The following is a 16,129-nucleotide window of genomic DNA, read 5'->3' as shown; positions in this document are numbered from 1 at the left end:
AGAAAAATATTCGTCCTTGTTTTTTCCCAGATAATTCAAAGCGAATAAGAATTTTGTCTCCTCATCAGAGTTTACTTATACCATTGTGCAGAGGCTAGTACTAAATCTGTTTCATATTCTGAAAATTGTTGGTTTCATTGGGAACATTCATTGCACAAAAACTGCTAAACTTAAGCCTGGGAGTTAAATATGACTGACAGCCAAACAGAAAGGAGTAGTACCTGTGTAAGAACTTAGAGTGAAATTTTAAAAGAAAATAGCAACTGAATTGGATCACTTCATGTTGGAGAGTGGTATTCTAAAAGCAGTTTTGGTACCTTGTGTTGCACTGCAATGGTCAGCCATATATCTCTGTGACATCAACAGCATGACATGAATTTGTTGCCATCCTCACAAGTAAAATTTCCAAAGTAGAATATCTATGACAGTAGTAGAAAAATCTTTTAAATTAAAACTGTTTGGGTACATAATTTTCATTAATAAGGATTTTTTTTAATGAAGAAAAACATTGTGTTCATTATTTTTCAACTAAAGTGTCTGTGATCTCCTATATTTAAAAATATATCCTGATTATAATATTTTATGCTTTAATGTAACCCTAGGCTGCACTAACGAAAATTGTCCCACTATACTCAGCACTTGTCATCTCACACCTGGAATGTTTTGTATAGACCTGGAAACCAGACTTTGAGAACCAGGCTTTCATTAAGCAGTTACTTCTTCAGTGCTTATCAAATGTCTAACACTCTTCTAGGTGTGAGGAATACAGCAATTTATTTTTTTTTTAAGGCCCAAAATCTTACCCTATGGATTTTCTATTCTAGATGGGAACAGATGATAAACTAGGTGTATGTAGTGTTAGATGGTGATAACGGCAGTTGTGAAAAATGAAACAGGGAAAAAGAGGGAATGCTGTTTTATGCATCTTGGCAAAGGAAGGCCCCTTTAAGAAGTTAATATTAAAGATCTATAGAAGATGAGTTCCTTCTAAGGAGAGTATCTACACTAGAGTACTAATTTCACATGCTAGCAAGGTAAGGCTCAAAATCCTTCAAGCTAGGCTTTAGCAGTACATGAACTAAGAACTTCCAGATGTACAACCTGGATTTAGAAAAGGCAGAGGAACCAGAGATCAAACTGCCAACATCCGTTGGATCATTGAAAAAGCGAGAGAGTTCCAGAAAAACATCTACTGCTTTATTGACTGTGCCAAAGCCTTTGACTGTGTGGATCACAACAAACTGTAGAAAATTCTTAAAGAGATGGGAATACCAGACCAGCTTACCTGCCTCCTGAGAAATCTGTATGCAGGTCAAGAAGCAACAGTTAGAACTGTACATGGAACAACAGACTGGTTCCATATTGGGATAGGAGTGTGTCAAGGCTTGTCACCCTGCTTATTTAACTTCTATGCAGAGTACATTATGAGAAACACTGGGCTGGATGAAGCACAAGCTGGAATCAGGATTGCCAGGGGAAATGTCAATAACCTTAGATACGCACATGAAACCATCCTAATGGCAGAATGCAAAGAGGAACCTAAGAGCCTCTTGATGAAAGTCAAAGAGGAGAGTGAAAAAGCTGCCTTAAAACTCAACATTCAAAAAACTAAGATCATGGCTTCTGGTCCTGTCACTTCATGGCAAATAGATGGGGGAAAAATGGACAGTGAGAGACTTTATTTTCTTGTGCTCCAAAATCACTGTGGACGGTGACCGCAGCCATGAAATTAAAAGACACTTGATCCTTGGAACAAAAGCTATAACAAACCTAGAGAGAGTACTAATTAGCAGAGGCATTACTTTGCCGACAAAGGTCTGTCTAGTCAAAACTATGGTTTTTCCAGTTGTCATGTACAGTTGTGAGAGTTGGACCATAAAGAAGGCTGAGCACTGAAGAATGGATGCTTTCAAACTGTGGTGCTGGAGAAGACTCTTGAGAGTCCCTTGGGTAACAGAGAGATCAACCCAGTCAATCCTAAAGGAAATCAGTCTGGAATATTCACTGGAAGGACTGACGCTGAAGCTGAAGCTCCAATAGTTTGGCTACTTGATGCAAAGAGCAGATTCATTGGAAGAAGACCCTGATACTGGGAAAGATTGAGAGCAGGAGGAGAAGGGGGCAACAGAGGATGAGGTAGTTGGATGGCATCACTAACACAATGGACATGAGTTTGAGCAGACTCCAGAAGATAGTGAAGGACAAGGAGCCTGGTGTGCAGCAGTCCATAGGGTCCCAAAGAGTTGGACATGACCGACTGAACAACAACTTAGACTAGGGAAGGAACCACCACGAGATATTTAGCATTAAGAAAACAGCTAAACAGCTACCATTTATTGAGTATCCATTATTGCTAGCTACTATGCCAGGTGCCTTATACACTTAACAAAAACCAAGTGAGATTGTGATTGTTCTGTTCAGTCGCTCAGTCGTGTCTGACTCCTTGCAACCCCATGGACTGCAGCACGCCAGGCCTCCCTGTCTGTCACCAACTCCCGCAGTTCACTCAAACTCATGTCTGTTGAGTCGATGATGCCATCCAACCATCTCATCCTCTGTCGTTCCCTTTTGTTCCCACCTTCAATCTTTCCCAGCATCAGGGTCTTTTCAAATGAGTCAGTTCTTTGCATCAGGTGGCCAAAGTATTGGAGTATCAGCTTCAACATCAGTCCTTCCAATGAATATTCAGGACTGATCTCCTTTAGGATGGACTGGTTGGATCTCCTCGCAGTCCAAGGGACTCTGAAGAATCTTCTCCAACACCACAGTTCAAAAGCATCAGTTCTTCAGCACTCAGCTTTCTTTATAGTCCAGCTCTCACATCCATACATAACTACTGGAAAAACCATAACCTTGACTAGACGGACCTTTGTTGGCAAAGTAATGTCTCTGCTTTTTAATATGCTGTCTAGGTTGGTCATAACTTTTCTTCCAAGGAGTAAGCGTCTTTTAATCGGATTGTTATTCCTTTTAATGGGATTGTTATCCCTATTTTAAAATGAAGACATGGGCTCACTTGGAGTTTCTGTTCTATCAAGGGGGAGAGCTGCTTCTTGGCTCCAGTTCATTGTTATCTTGGACTCTAAGGCAAGTCCTTTGCTTCAGTCCTGTTGTACGTTCATTGTTTTCTTAGACCTGCTTTAAAAAAGAAAAAATCAAGAACTCTGCTGGCTAACTGTTCAAGCCAAACAAAGTATGCCAGCTGCAACCCATGGGCTGCCAATGTGCAAATCTCTTCCATAAGGGTTACTGGGATCATTGGGTTTAAACATAAAACATGACAGATTGTGACTAAGTCTAAGTTAATAGTCCAGTATTCCTACCTGTGCAAAAATGGGAAAGGATAGCTTTAAGAGAGAGTGAATTCTTTATCACTGATAATGGTCAAGTGTGGACTGGATAACTTTGTGATGGGACTCTTACAGATGGGATTAAATCACCAAGTAGACGTCTATCTTTAAGATCCCTTCCAACCACAAGACTGTGGAGAATGAAGATTTAAGTGGACCACTTTAGTAAGAAGGTCTAGAGCTAAGGTCATGGAGGATTATAATACATAAACCTAACCACCTTCCTGGTCTTTATTAAAATGACCTCATAAAAGGGGATACAGAGCTAAATTAGTCATCAAGCTAGGATTTATAAAACACTAACTATACTTCCCTGGTGGCTCAGACAGTAAAGCGTCTGTCTACAATGCAGAAGACCAGGGTTTGAGCCCTGGGTTGGGAAGATCCCCTGGAGAAGGAAATGGCAATCCACTCCAGTACTATTACCTGGAAAATCCCATGGACAGAGGAGCCTGGTAGGCCCCAGTCTATGGGGTCGCAAGAAGTCAGACACGACTGAGCGACTTCACTTTCACTTTCCAGCTATACATCCTACTTATAAGAGTTGGGATTTAGAATAGATAGCAAGGAGTAGGAGCAAAAACCAGAAGCTTTATACCTCCCTGTTTAGCAAGGGCTGTGCCCCTGACATGTAAGAAATAAACAAGGGAAACATTAGTCCTAAACTCACAAGTGCCTTTCCTTTGTGTTCACAAAATGATTATTGAGTTGACGTGCAGGAAGATCCTATGACAGCTTTCTTAGTGTGGAAACCAGCTTCCTCTTATGAAGAGGAGATAAGGTGTTTTTGTTGCCATGCCTTAGACTTTAGAGAAACTTTTCTAAGACTGCTTGTTTCAAGGAAGAAACCAATCAATGAAAGCCAATCAGTGAACCATCCTTGCTCAGATTTGTTCATTTGTTGCCATCAGTGTTTCTTTTTTAAAATATGCTATTGGAAAGAATCTTCAGTGCCTGTTCTTATTCAGATGTTAATAACTAATTAAATCACTCTTAAAATATTACCATTTCAGAGAAATTTTTATTTAGCAAAAAAATGCAATTCAACAGAAAGCTTTTGAGTGCCTATTTTATGTCAGCCATTGTTTTGAGTATTGGGGTTACAGTGAGAAATGAGTCCCTGACCTTAATGAATTCATTCTAGTAAGAGAAATAGACTCTAAAGCCGATATGGTATAATTATATATGATATATACAACAGTGGAAGTATTTATTAAAACATTTAATCAGGGAGGGAAATGAGAAGAAGGTTCAAGAGGGAGGGGACATATGTATACCTATGACAGATTCATGTTGAGGTTTGACAGAAAACAACAAAATTCTGTAAAGCAGTTATCCTTCAATTAAAAAAAATGAATGAAGTGAAAGTCACTCAGTCACGTCCAATTCTTTGTGACTCCATGGACTATACAGTCCATGGAATTCTCTAGGCCAGAATACTGGAATGGGTAGCCTTTCCCTTCTCCAGGGGATCTTCCCAACCCAGGTCTCCTCCATTGCGGGCGGTTTCTTTACTAGCTGAGCCACAAGGGAAGCCAAAAAAAAAATTTTTTTAATCAAATTCCTGATACGTACCAGGCAACAAGGATACAGAGACTCACAAAAGCCAGTCCATCACCTCAAAGTTGATTGGGTGAGATAAACAATTTTAATATTGCATGATAATTCTTTGATGGAATGGAATACCTAGAACTTTGAGAGTACAAAGGAAGTATTGTATTTAAGGAATTAAAAACAGTTGTGTATGAGTAGATCATAAAGTACCAAGACTCTTTGTCTCTGGACAATAGTCCATGTCAGTTTTCCATGTCAGTAGAAAAACTATTTTTCTACATGGCCCTAAAGTCAAATGAAGTTTATTATTGACATTGCTTTTCATTAACTACTTTATTCATAAAGCATTTATTGAGTGTGCCTACCTCATTAAAGATCTTTAAACCATATCAAATTAAGCCAAGTATTAACTGGAAACTAAAACAAGGAGGAGTACATGTCATATAACAAGCTTCTTTTTCTTTTTTTTTAATTAATTTATTGTAATTGGAGACTAATTACTTCACAATATTGTGGTGGTTTTTGCCATACATTGACATGAATAAGCCACAGATGTACATATGTCCCCCCACCCTGCCCCGAACCCCCCTTCCCACTTCCCTCCCCATCCCATCCCTCTGGGTCATCCCAGTACACTGGCTTGGAGTGCCTTATTTCATGCATCAAACTTGGACTGGTCATCTGTTTCACATATGGTAATATACATGTTTCAGTGCTGTTCTCTCAAATCATCCCACCCTCACCTTCTCCCAGAGTCCAAAAGTCTGTTCTGCCTCTTTTGTTCTCTTGCATATAAGGTCATTGTTACCATCTTTCTAAATTCCATGTATATGCGTTAGTATACTGTATTGGTGTTTTTCTTTCTGACTGACTTCACTCTGTATAATAGGCTCCGGTTTCATTCACCTCTTTAGAACTGACTTAAATGTATTGTTTTTAATAGCTGAGTAATACTCCATTGTGTATATGTACCACAACTTTCTTATCCATTCGTCTGCTGATGGACATCTAGGTTGCTTCCATGTCCTGGCTATTGTAAACAGTGCTGCAGTGAACACTGGGGTACACGTCTCTCTTTCAGTTTTGGTTTCCTCAGTGTTTTTGCCCAGCAGTGGGATTGCTAGGTCATATGGCAGTTCGATTGCCAGTTTTTTAAGGACGATTCCTTTGGAGGGAATGATGCTGAAGCTGAAACTCCAGTACTTTGGCCACCTCACGTGAAGAGTTGACTCATTGGAAAAGACTAATGCTGGGAGGGATTGGGGGCAGGAAGAGAAGGGGACGACAGAGGATGAGATGGCTGGATGGCATCACTGACTCGATGGACGTGAATCTGAGTGAACTCTGGGAGTTGATGATGGACAGGGAGGCGTGGCGTGCTGTGATTCATGGGGTCGCAAAGACTCGGACACGACTGAGCGACTGAACTGAACTGAACTGAACTGAACTGAAGGAACCTCCACACTGTTCTCCGTAGCACCTGTACTAGTTTGCATTCCCACCAACAGTATAAGAGGGTTACCGTTTTTCCACACCTCTCCAGCATTTATTATTGTTTGTAGACTTTTTGATGCAGCCATTCTGACCAGTGTGAAATGGTATTTCATTGTGGTTTTGATTTGCATTTCTCTGATAATGAGTGATGTTGAGCAACTTTTCACGTGTTTGTTAGCCATCTGTATGTCTTTGGAGAAATGTCTGTTTAATTCTTTGGCCCATTTTTTGATTGGGTCGTTTGTTTTTCTGGTATTGAGCTGCTTGTATATTTTGAAGATTTATTCTTTGTCAGTTGTTTCATTTGCTATTATTTTCTCCCATTCTGAAAGCTGTCTTTTCACCTTGCTTATAGTTTCCTTCATTGTGCAAAAGCTTTTACGTTTAATTAAGTCCCATTTGTTTATTTTTGCTTTTATTGCCATTACTCTGGGAGGTGGGTCATAGAGGATCCTGCTGTGATTTATGTCAGAGAGTATTCTGCCTATGTTTTCCTCTAGGAGTTTTATAGTTTCTGGTCTTACATTTAGATCTTTAACCCATTTTGAGTTTATTTTTGTGTATGGTATTAGAAAGTGTTCTAGTTTCATTCTTTTACAAGTGGTTGACCAGTTTTCCCAGCACCACTTGTTAAAGAGATTGTCTTTTCTCCATTGTATATTTTTGCCTCCTTTGTCAAAGGTAAGGTGTCCATAGGTGCGTAGATTCATCTCTGGGCTTTCTGTTTTGTTCCATTGATCTATATTTCTGTCTTTGTATAGCAAACTTCTTTAACCAGATTTTCAGTGCTAGCAGACCATGTTTTCCTCATCCTTTCTCATTGAATAAACAAGATAACCATTTTCTGGCTGAATCCCAAAGAGGTTTTTTTAAAAAATAAAAATGCATACAGTGATTTCTGAATGGAATATTATAGAGCCATTATTTATATAGAAAAAAGTTAATGCATATTGTTAAGTGAAAAGGCAGTTATAAAACAGTATACATGATATGCCATTTTTGCAAAAGAAAAAGTTTATATATATATATATATATCACACACATACATACACATACCTGTACAGGAATATGTATGCATAGATTAAAAACTACAGAATATACCAAAATGTAAATCAGTATTCATGGGTAGTGCCATTAATGGGAATATTAATTTTCTATTGCTATATAACAAGTTACCACAAACTTAATGTCTTAAAAATAATACCCATTTATTAGTCACAGTCCTGTGGATCTGAAGTCCAACAAAGGCTAAAATCAAGTTGTCAGCCCAGCTAAATTCTCATCTGAAAGCTCTGCGGGGGGAATTCACTTCCAAGTTCATTCTTGTTGACAGAATCCAGTTCCTTGTTATAATAGGACTAAGTTCCTTGCTGGTGGTCAGCTGGGGTCCACTCTAAGCTCCTAAAGGCCATGTGCATTTCCTGCCATGTGGCCATCTCCATCTTTAAGACAGCAGCGATACATTGCATCCCTCTCATGCTTTAAATCTCTGACTTCATATCCTGCAAACAGCCAGAGAAAACTCTGCTTTATAATGGTTTGGGACGACCAAGATAATCTCCCAATCTTAAGATAGATTGATTTGGAACCATAATTACTTCCATAAAATCCCTTTACAACATTGTCTAGATGAGTAAATCACTAGGAAAAGGCATTTGTATTACCAGTGGCTGGAAATCTGAGAGGAGCTGTTTTAGAATTCTACGTACATCATTTCTCAGCCTTTTGGCTAAGATCAAGTGAAGAATTCTGCATACCATAATTGGTAACCTTTATTTTTCTTTTACTTATATTTTCACATAACACATTGAACATATGACATTTCAAGGTTTTGGGGGGTTTGAGTTTTGAGTTTTTAAGCTATATGTTGAATTCTTTATACTAAAAAATGTTGAATGTTTATGGATCTGTTTGGGGTTTTTTTGGCCTGACTACCGTATCTTTTTTATTTTTAGAAGCTATAAAAACTCTAGATCAAGATAGACAAGCACTTGGTATCTAGACTTACTTTACCTCCTAAACAACTGGGGAACCTCAAGAAAATAATAATTCTTCTCAGTATTCCTTGAAATAATGCCAGTGGTCCTAAGCTTTTAAAAAGTCTAAGAAAAGGTGGGGTCATATATGTATAGTGATGTAGAGTCATCCTGGTTATACTGCATGATATATTGGGCAAGTTACACATTCTCTGTGCCTCAACTTTTTCATCTGGAAAATGAAGGAAATAATAGTACCCATTTCAGAGGATTGTTGGGAGGGTTAAATCAATTCTTGTATATAACATACGTAGAGAAGTGCCCAGAAAGTGGTAAGGGTTCAGTAAATGTTATCCACTATAATTGTTGTTACTTAAGGATGGGAAAATTATTTTACTAAATTTATTATGTGCAACCACCAGTTGGAAGAGTCAATGTATGTATATAACAACTGCAATAAGGAGGTCAGTCTCTGGAATAGAGAGACTCCATTCATTGCTGTAAAGCCAACATCTAAAACAGTTCACATAATAGAAGCTCAGTAAAAATTTGTTGTAAAGTGAATGTCCTCAAGAGATTCTCAACCTAGTGGGGCACAAATAAGCAATTATAGTACACTATAGTAAGTTGTGTGATAGAAGAATGGGGGCTAAATATTGCAACTATTTCTGCTGGATTTAGATTTCTTGTGTTCTGCTTTTGCCCTCTTCAGCTCTGTTAGAACAAGGCAATAAACTGCGTAATGCCATGGTGATTTCTGCAATGAAATCAAGTCCAGATACTAGCATGTTGTTGGAAGAAGTTCATCCTTCTGTGAAGGAAGATTTTCTTAGAGCATCATCACAGTAAGTTATGGGATAAACATGAATTCCAATAGTTCATTTCTTAATAGTTGTTAATGTGTCTTTTTTGTCAAGATATGGACTAAATAGTCTTGGAAATGTTCAGCAAGTAATTTTTTAATGTGGTGGGAAAGAAGCCTAAACTAGGAGTTAAGATACTCAGAATCTAGACCTAGGACTGACACTTGCTAAATATGTAAATAGCTAAATCTTGATCTTTCTCAACCAGCATGCTTGTATATAAAATAGGTATATTTTTTCCTCCCTCTCTTACATAAATGAAATGAGATTCTAATGTAGGAAAAGGCTTTGTAAATTGTGAAGTTTTATATATATATTTAAGGTAAAGTCTAAAACATTTCAAGTCTTCCATGTTGAACTGTCTCCATGTATACTTCTCAGCTCATTAAATTCTGATTTAGATTTTCCCATATGTTAGCCACTGAAAACATTTTTTTCCTTCCTTAGAATCAAAGCCTTATCTAGGAATCAAGATAAAGACCACATTGAAGGTCACCTCCTCCCTCCAACTGAGAAACATGACACAAAGGCTGATACCAGAGCCATACAGCTGCTGTTGGGCAGGTGAGAGCTCTTAACTCTCTTTTCTTTAAAATTTTCCTCCAGTTTATTGTGTATATTGTTAACAGCTTCATCCTCCTAAAGCAACAACACTTCTTTTGAATAACTAAGTCATTCCTTTGTTATTCATTATATATTAAATCATTATTCATTATCTACTAAATGAAAATCCAGTCTTTAGCCTTTTATTCTTAGCTTCACTTATAGAATGGGCTCCAGTCTACCTTTCCATTCTTATTTCTTGCCTGTTTCCTTAACTCCAGTGTCAGCAGTGTATAATGAAAAGAACATGGATTTTAAACAGACACAGTTGCAATTTGGGGTCTCTTATTACCTATATGGCCTGTACAGTTAGGCAGGAAAAAAAATAAAAGGGTTCCAAATTGGGAAGGAAGAAGTAAGACTGTATTCACAAATGACATGATCTGTTATGTAAAAAATCCTAAAGAATCCACTGTGAGACAGATTGTAGGATAACATGATAAGTCAGTTATACTTCTATTTACTTGCAGTGACCAATCAAAAAATAAAATTAAGGGAATTCCCTGGCGATCCATCAGTTAGGACTCAGGGCTTTCACTGCCAGGGCTAGGGTTTGATCCCTGGTCAGGGAACTAAGATCCTACAAGCCATGCAGTAAATAAATAAAATTAAGAAACAATTCATTTATAATAGCATTGACAAGAATAAAATGCAAATAAATTTAGCTGAAGAAGTTTAAAACATAACTGCAAATTGTTGAAAGAAATTAAAGGAGACCTAAATAAATGGGGAAAATCTCATGTTCATGATTCAATAGAAATCCCTGTCAAATTCATAGCTGACTTCTTCATAGATATTGACAAGCTGATTGTAATTACTGTGAAATTACAGGGTACCCAAAATAACCAAAAGAATCTTAAAAAAGAAAAAAATAGAAGAATTTACATTTGCTATTTTAAAACTTACTACAAAGCCAGAGTAAGCCAGTCAGTTTGGTACTGGCATAAGGATAGACATGTAAATAAATGGAATAGAATTGGTAGTCTACAAATAAAGCCATATCAACTAATATTCAACAATGGTGTCAAGACCAGTAAGTGGAAGAAAGAATTGCCTTCTCAATAAATGGTACTGGGACTGCTGGCTAGCCACATGCAAAAAATGAAGTTGGACCCTCAAACCATATTAAAAAAATTAATTCACTATGAATTAGATAGCTAAATGGAAGAGCTAAAACTATAAAACTCTTAAAACAGAGTAAGTCTATGTAATCTTGAATTTGGAAAAGGATCCTTAGATATGCATCGGAAGTACAACCAACAACAACAAAAAATAGATAAGTTAAACTTAAGAAAATTAAAAATGTTTGGGCTTCAAAAGATTCTATTAAGAAGTGAAAAGATAATCACAGAATGGAAGGAAATATTTATAAATCTTATATCTGATAAAAGACATATTAGAATATGTAAGGAACTCAACAACTTAATAACTAAGGCATAAATAATACAATTTAAAAGATAGGCAAAGTTTCTACATAGAGATTTCTCCAAAGAAGATAGTTAGGTGGCTAATATGCATATAAAAGTTGTCAGCACCGTTAGTTATCAGGGAAATGCAAATCGAAACTGTAAACAAGATACTACTTCATACCCACTAGGATCAGTTCAGTTCAGTCGCTCAGTGTCTAACTCTGCAACCCTGTGGATTGCAGCACACCAGGCTTCCCTATCCATCACCAGCTCCTGGAGCTTGCTCACACTCATGTCCATCAAGTTGGTGATGCCATCCAACCATCTCATCCTCTGTCATCCCCTTCTCCCACCTTCTGTCTTTTCCAGCATCAGGGTCTTTTCCAATGAGTCAGTTCTTCGCATCAGGTGGCCAAAGTATTAGAGTTTCAGCTTCAGCATCAGTCCTTCCAATGAATATTCAGGGCTGGTTTCCCACTAGGATGGGTGAAAGTGAAAGTGAAGTCTCTCAGTCATGTCCGACTCTTTGCGCCCCCGTGGACTGTAGCCTACCAGGCTTCTCTGTCCATGGGATTCTCTAGGCAAGAATACTGGAGTGGGTTACCATTTCCTTCTCCAGGGGATCTTCCCGACCCAGGGATCGAACCCAGGTCTCCCGCGTCGGAGGCAGACACTTTAACCTCTGAGCCACCAGGGATGGTTAGAATCAAAAAATCAGATTAAGTGTTGGTGAGGCTGTGGAAAATTTGAAATCTTCATAGACGGCTGGTAGCAGTGTAAAATGATGCAGCCACTTTGGAAGATAATCTGTCAGTTCCTCAGATTGTTGCACATCAAGTTATCGTGTGACCCAGCAGTTCAACTCCCTAAGTATATATCCGAGGAAAATGAAAACATAAGTCCACACAAAAACATGTACGTGAATTTCAATAGTCATAACAGTAAAAAAAAAACGTTCATCAACTGATTAGTAGATTTTTTAATGGAGTATTATTTGGCCAGAAAAAGGGAAAAAAATACTGTTAACATGCTGCAGCATGGGTGAACCTTGAAAAATCATGCTAAATGAAAGAAGCCAATCACAAAAGAGGACATAAAGATCAAGAATCCAGCACAGGGACTTCCGTGATGGTCCAGTGGCTAGGAATCCACACTCCCAACGCAGGAAACCAGAGTTTGATCCCTACTTGGGGAACTAGGTCCCACATGCCACAGCTAAGAGTTTGCATGCTGCAATTAAAGATCCCACATGCTGCAACCTGAGTGCCACAACTAAGACCCAGTGGAGCCAAAAATAAATAAATGTTGATATATATTTTTTTTTAATTTAATTTTATTTTATTTTATTTTATTTTTTTAAATTTTAAAATCTTTAATTCTTACATGCATTCCCAAACATGAACCCCCCTCCCACCTCCCTCCCCATGATGACCCAGAAAGATATATTTTTTAAAAAGACTTTTCTACCAGCTCCATGGAAGGCAGTGGAGTGTGACTTTCAGGATTCTGAAAACTCTTAATTATCAATCTGAAATTCCATTTCCAGTCAAACTATCAATCTTGTGAAGGCAGGGTAAAAATATTTTCATACATCCAAGGACTCAAAACATTGCCTCTCTTGCACTAGTTCTCAGGAAACCACAGGCTACTCTCTGCCACAAAGAGAATCTAGAAATAAAGAACAAGGGTTGGAGTCCAAGAAGCAGGGGATGTAATAGAGAAAAAAGAGAAAAGGAGCTTTATGATCTGTGTCCATATATAGAGAGCAGACACTGCTTGTGGAAGCAGGACAGGGCTTCTGTAGTGATACTTCCTAGGAGAGGAAAGGATAGGTGGAAACACATTTCTCCCATGTTTGACCAGATCGAGAGGAAATGTTCCATTCTCTTGGAGAGTTCAATAATGAAATAATAATTGTCACATAGAAAGCTACTTTAAACAAAAATTAAGGCGGTTATTAAAACAAGAAAAGCTAGATGTTGTAAAGAAAGTTTAGTAAATTATACTTGGCTCTGATATGATGTTGAAAAGTGAAGTTGCTCAGTCGTGTCCTGCTCTTTGCAACCCTGTGGACTGTAGCCTACCAGGCTCCTCAGTCCGTGGAATTTTCCAGGCAAGAGTATTGGAGTGGGTTGCCATTTCCTTCTCCAGGGGATCTTCCTGACCCAGGGATTGAACCCAGGTCTCCCAAATTGTAAGCAGATGCTTATAATTTGAAGATAGTGATTGTGTATTATTTTCTTGAGAAAGAAGGGGAAAAAAAGTATAGCAGCTGCCTTGGAAGCAGAGTTGAAAGAATTAATTGCAATGCTTAGCGCAGTGTTTGGCACATATTCGGTAATTAACATGTTCATTAAGAATCAATAAGTTCATTTATAGAATATTTATTAAATGCTAATTACTATAAGAGAAACTAAAATTAAATATACATGCATTTGTATGATTCTCTTCCTTATTAGTTTACAAACTCTTTATAAGTATCTGTTTTACTTATTTCTCTATTCCACATAGAGCTGATCTTTCCATAAATAACCTAAGTACATATATTTTTGCTAAATAGAAGAAGACATGTTTATGAATTAGTCATTCTTCATAAAAACAGTATATAACATTTAACTCCATTGAATTATAGTCAGTTCTTTACTTTTTTTCCCCTCCCTAGTAGACCATGAGCAGCACAAGAGTAGAACAAGTTAGCCTAGCCATCTCTGTACCATTCAGGACTTAACATCATGCCTGGCACATAATAGGTGCCCAGTAAAATGTTTGTTCAGTAAATGAATGAGATCACAATCAGTGTCTGTAATGTATTTTTTGAGTGCTAGTTGTTGACATCCCAGAAGAGGAGGAATATGATATAAAAGTATTAGATAGTCTTCTATATAATGTAAGTCTTCTGTTTCATGTGTTTTTACCCCCCCAAAAAAGAATAACTAAGATGAAACTTCTTTTAAAGCTCTGTTTTATTTTTCTTATTTCTGCAGTGCTGAATTGTCCCAAGGTCGCTATTGGGATGGCCTAGGCTCTCCTCCAGATTCCCCATCTCCTGGGAGTGATGTGTATTGCAGCAGTGAGCCCAGTGACCCTCAGTATGACCAGAGTCTCCTGGAGAACTTATTTTATACAGCACCTGTAAGTTACTGAATCTGAAAGCTTAGGAATTGGAGAAATTAAATAATTACTTCTCTTGTGTTAATCATAGAGTTATTCATATTATTAATGGGTATAGGCACATTACCACTTGCCGGACAGAAAGCTGTTCATTTTACATACTTTAATTATAACAACAGTCTGAAAAGGAGGGTGTTACCTTCATTCTACAGATGAGGCGATAAGACTAGTAAGATTAATTATTTTATCCAAGTGCACATACAAATAAGTATTAGAACCAAGATTCAAATTCAGGTTTGCCTGAGTCCAAAGCCTATGGTCTTAATATATTGTATGGCTTCCTTAGAGCTCTTTGAAGGAAGAGCTAATGTAGGTATACTCTCAGAACCACCCTTGACTGGTATCTTTTCAGATACAGATGTTCCAGAAGTACCTCTACTCATGGGGAACGAATATCCCTACTGATCCTTAAGAAAGAACATTCTCTTTTCAGGCAGTTTTAGCATTTTCCAAGTTCTTTCTTATATCAAGCTATATGTTCCATTCCTTGGTTTAGCATCTTGTAGAGTCTGTGGGGCTTCCCAGGTGGCACAGTGGTAAAGAATCCGCCTGCCAGTACAAGAGATACAAGAGACTAGGGTTTGATCCCTGGATTGGGAGGATCCCTTGAACTAGGAAATGGCCACCTGCTCCAGTATTCTTGCCTGGAAAATTCCGTGGACAGAGGAGCCTGGCGGGCTACAGTCCATGGAGTCACAAAGAGTCGGACACGACTGAGCCGCACAGAGTATATACAAAATAAGTTCATTTACTGTTCCACAAATAATACTTTTTATTTTTGAAGATCGCTATCATATTCCCCATTTTCTGTTTCTCCAGGTCAGCACAGATACCTGAAATACAATGTAGTTTATATCAGCTCAGTGGAAAGACTGAGAGCTACCAGGGTACAGAAGAAGCAGGGAGAACTTTAAATGAGATTGTCAGGAAGGGGCATCATGAGGGATAAGGGATTTTAACTGAGACTTGAAAAATAGTTTCAGAGCAATAAAGGATGTGAAATAGGAATAGAAAGAATGACCTGTTTAGAGAAGCAGTTTATGTACTACCAGGCATCTAGTTTGATTAGGTAAGAATTCATATGGAGGGGATATCAACAAGGTGAGCTAGCGCACTGCAACCAGTCTGTGAAAGTATTTGAATATTATGTGAGGGGGAAACGACATGACCTAAATAGTGTTCTAGCAATGTTAACCTAGCAATTATGTAGGAGGCCAGCTGAGAGGAGAATAACAGAAGCAGATAGAAAGCCATTTTTGGTATTGTAAGCATGAGACAGAGAGAAAGACAGAGACAGAAAGAGCCCGAATGAGAGTGGTAGCTACCAGTGGCGTTGGAAAAGAGGAGATGGATTTAAAAGACATTGTGAATTGTTAGGATTTCAAGACTTTCTTCAATAAAAGTCATCACTGATACTGTTACCGTAGGAGAAGAGAAAGGGAGCTTACTTTGTTCTTTAATTGGAGGATAATTGCTTTATAACGTTGTGTTGGTTTCTGCTATACAACAACATGAATCAGCCCTAAATATAAATGTATCTCCTCTCTCTTGAGGCTCCCTCCAACCCACCCTATCCCACCCCTCTAGATTGTCACACAGCACCAGATGGAGCTTCCTGTGTTTTACAGCAACTTCACACTAGCTATGAGAACGTACATTGATTACACATTTTCTGTGTGTCAGAGAATTTATGTTACCTGTTATTAAGA

The 16,129-nt window shown here is 38.1% G+C and overlaps 1 protein-coding gene across 10 annotated transcripts in view; it reads left to right on the top strand.

Moving 5' to 3' along the window:
* C2CD3 (C2 domain containing 3 centriole elongation regulator) overlaps positions 1 to 16,129 on the top strand; it is a 121,515-nt gene that overhangs the window by 16,516 nt on the left and 88,870 nt on the right. For all 10 annotated transcript variants that reach the window (XM_060400014.1, XM_060400012.1, XM_060400008.1 and 7 more), the window contains 3 exons: positions 9,087 to 9,219; positions 9,685 to 9,801; positions 14,234 to 14,381. In XM_060400014.1, coding sequence (XP_060255997.1) covers positions 9,087 to 9,219; positions 9,685 to 9,801; positions 14,234 to 14,381 — 398 coding nt within the window. The remainder of the gene's footprint in view (positions 1 to 9,086; positions 9,220 to 9,684; positions 9,802 to 14,233; positions 14,382 to 16,129) is intronic.

This window comes from Ovis aries, chromosome 15, assembly GCF_016772045.2.
Source record: "Ovis aries strain OAR_USU_Benz2616 breed Rambouillet chromosome 15, ARS-UI_Ramb_v3.0, whole genome shotgun sequence".
NCBI lineage: Eukaryota > Metazoa > Chordata > Mammalia > Artiodactyla > Bovidae > Ovis > Ovis aries.
Note: the sequence above shows the minus strand (reverse complement) of the source record. Positions and strands in the feature narration are given on the sequence as shown.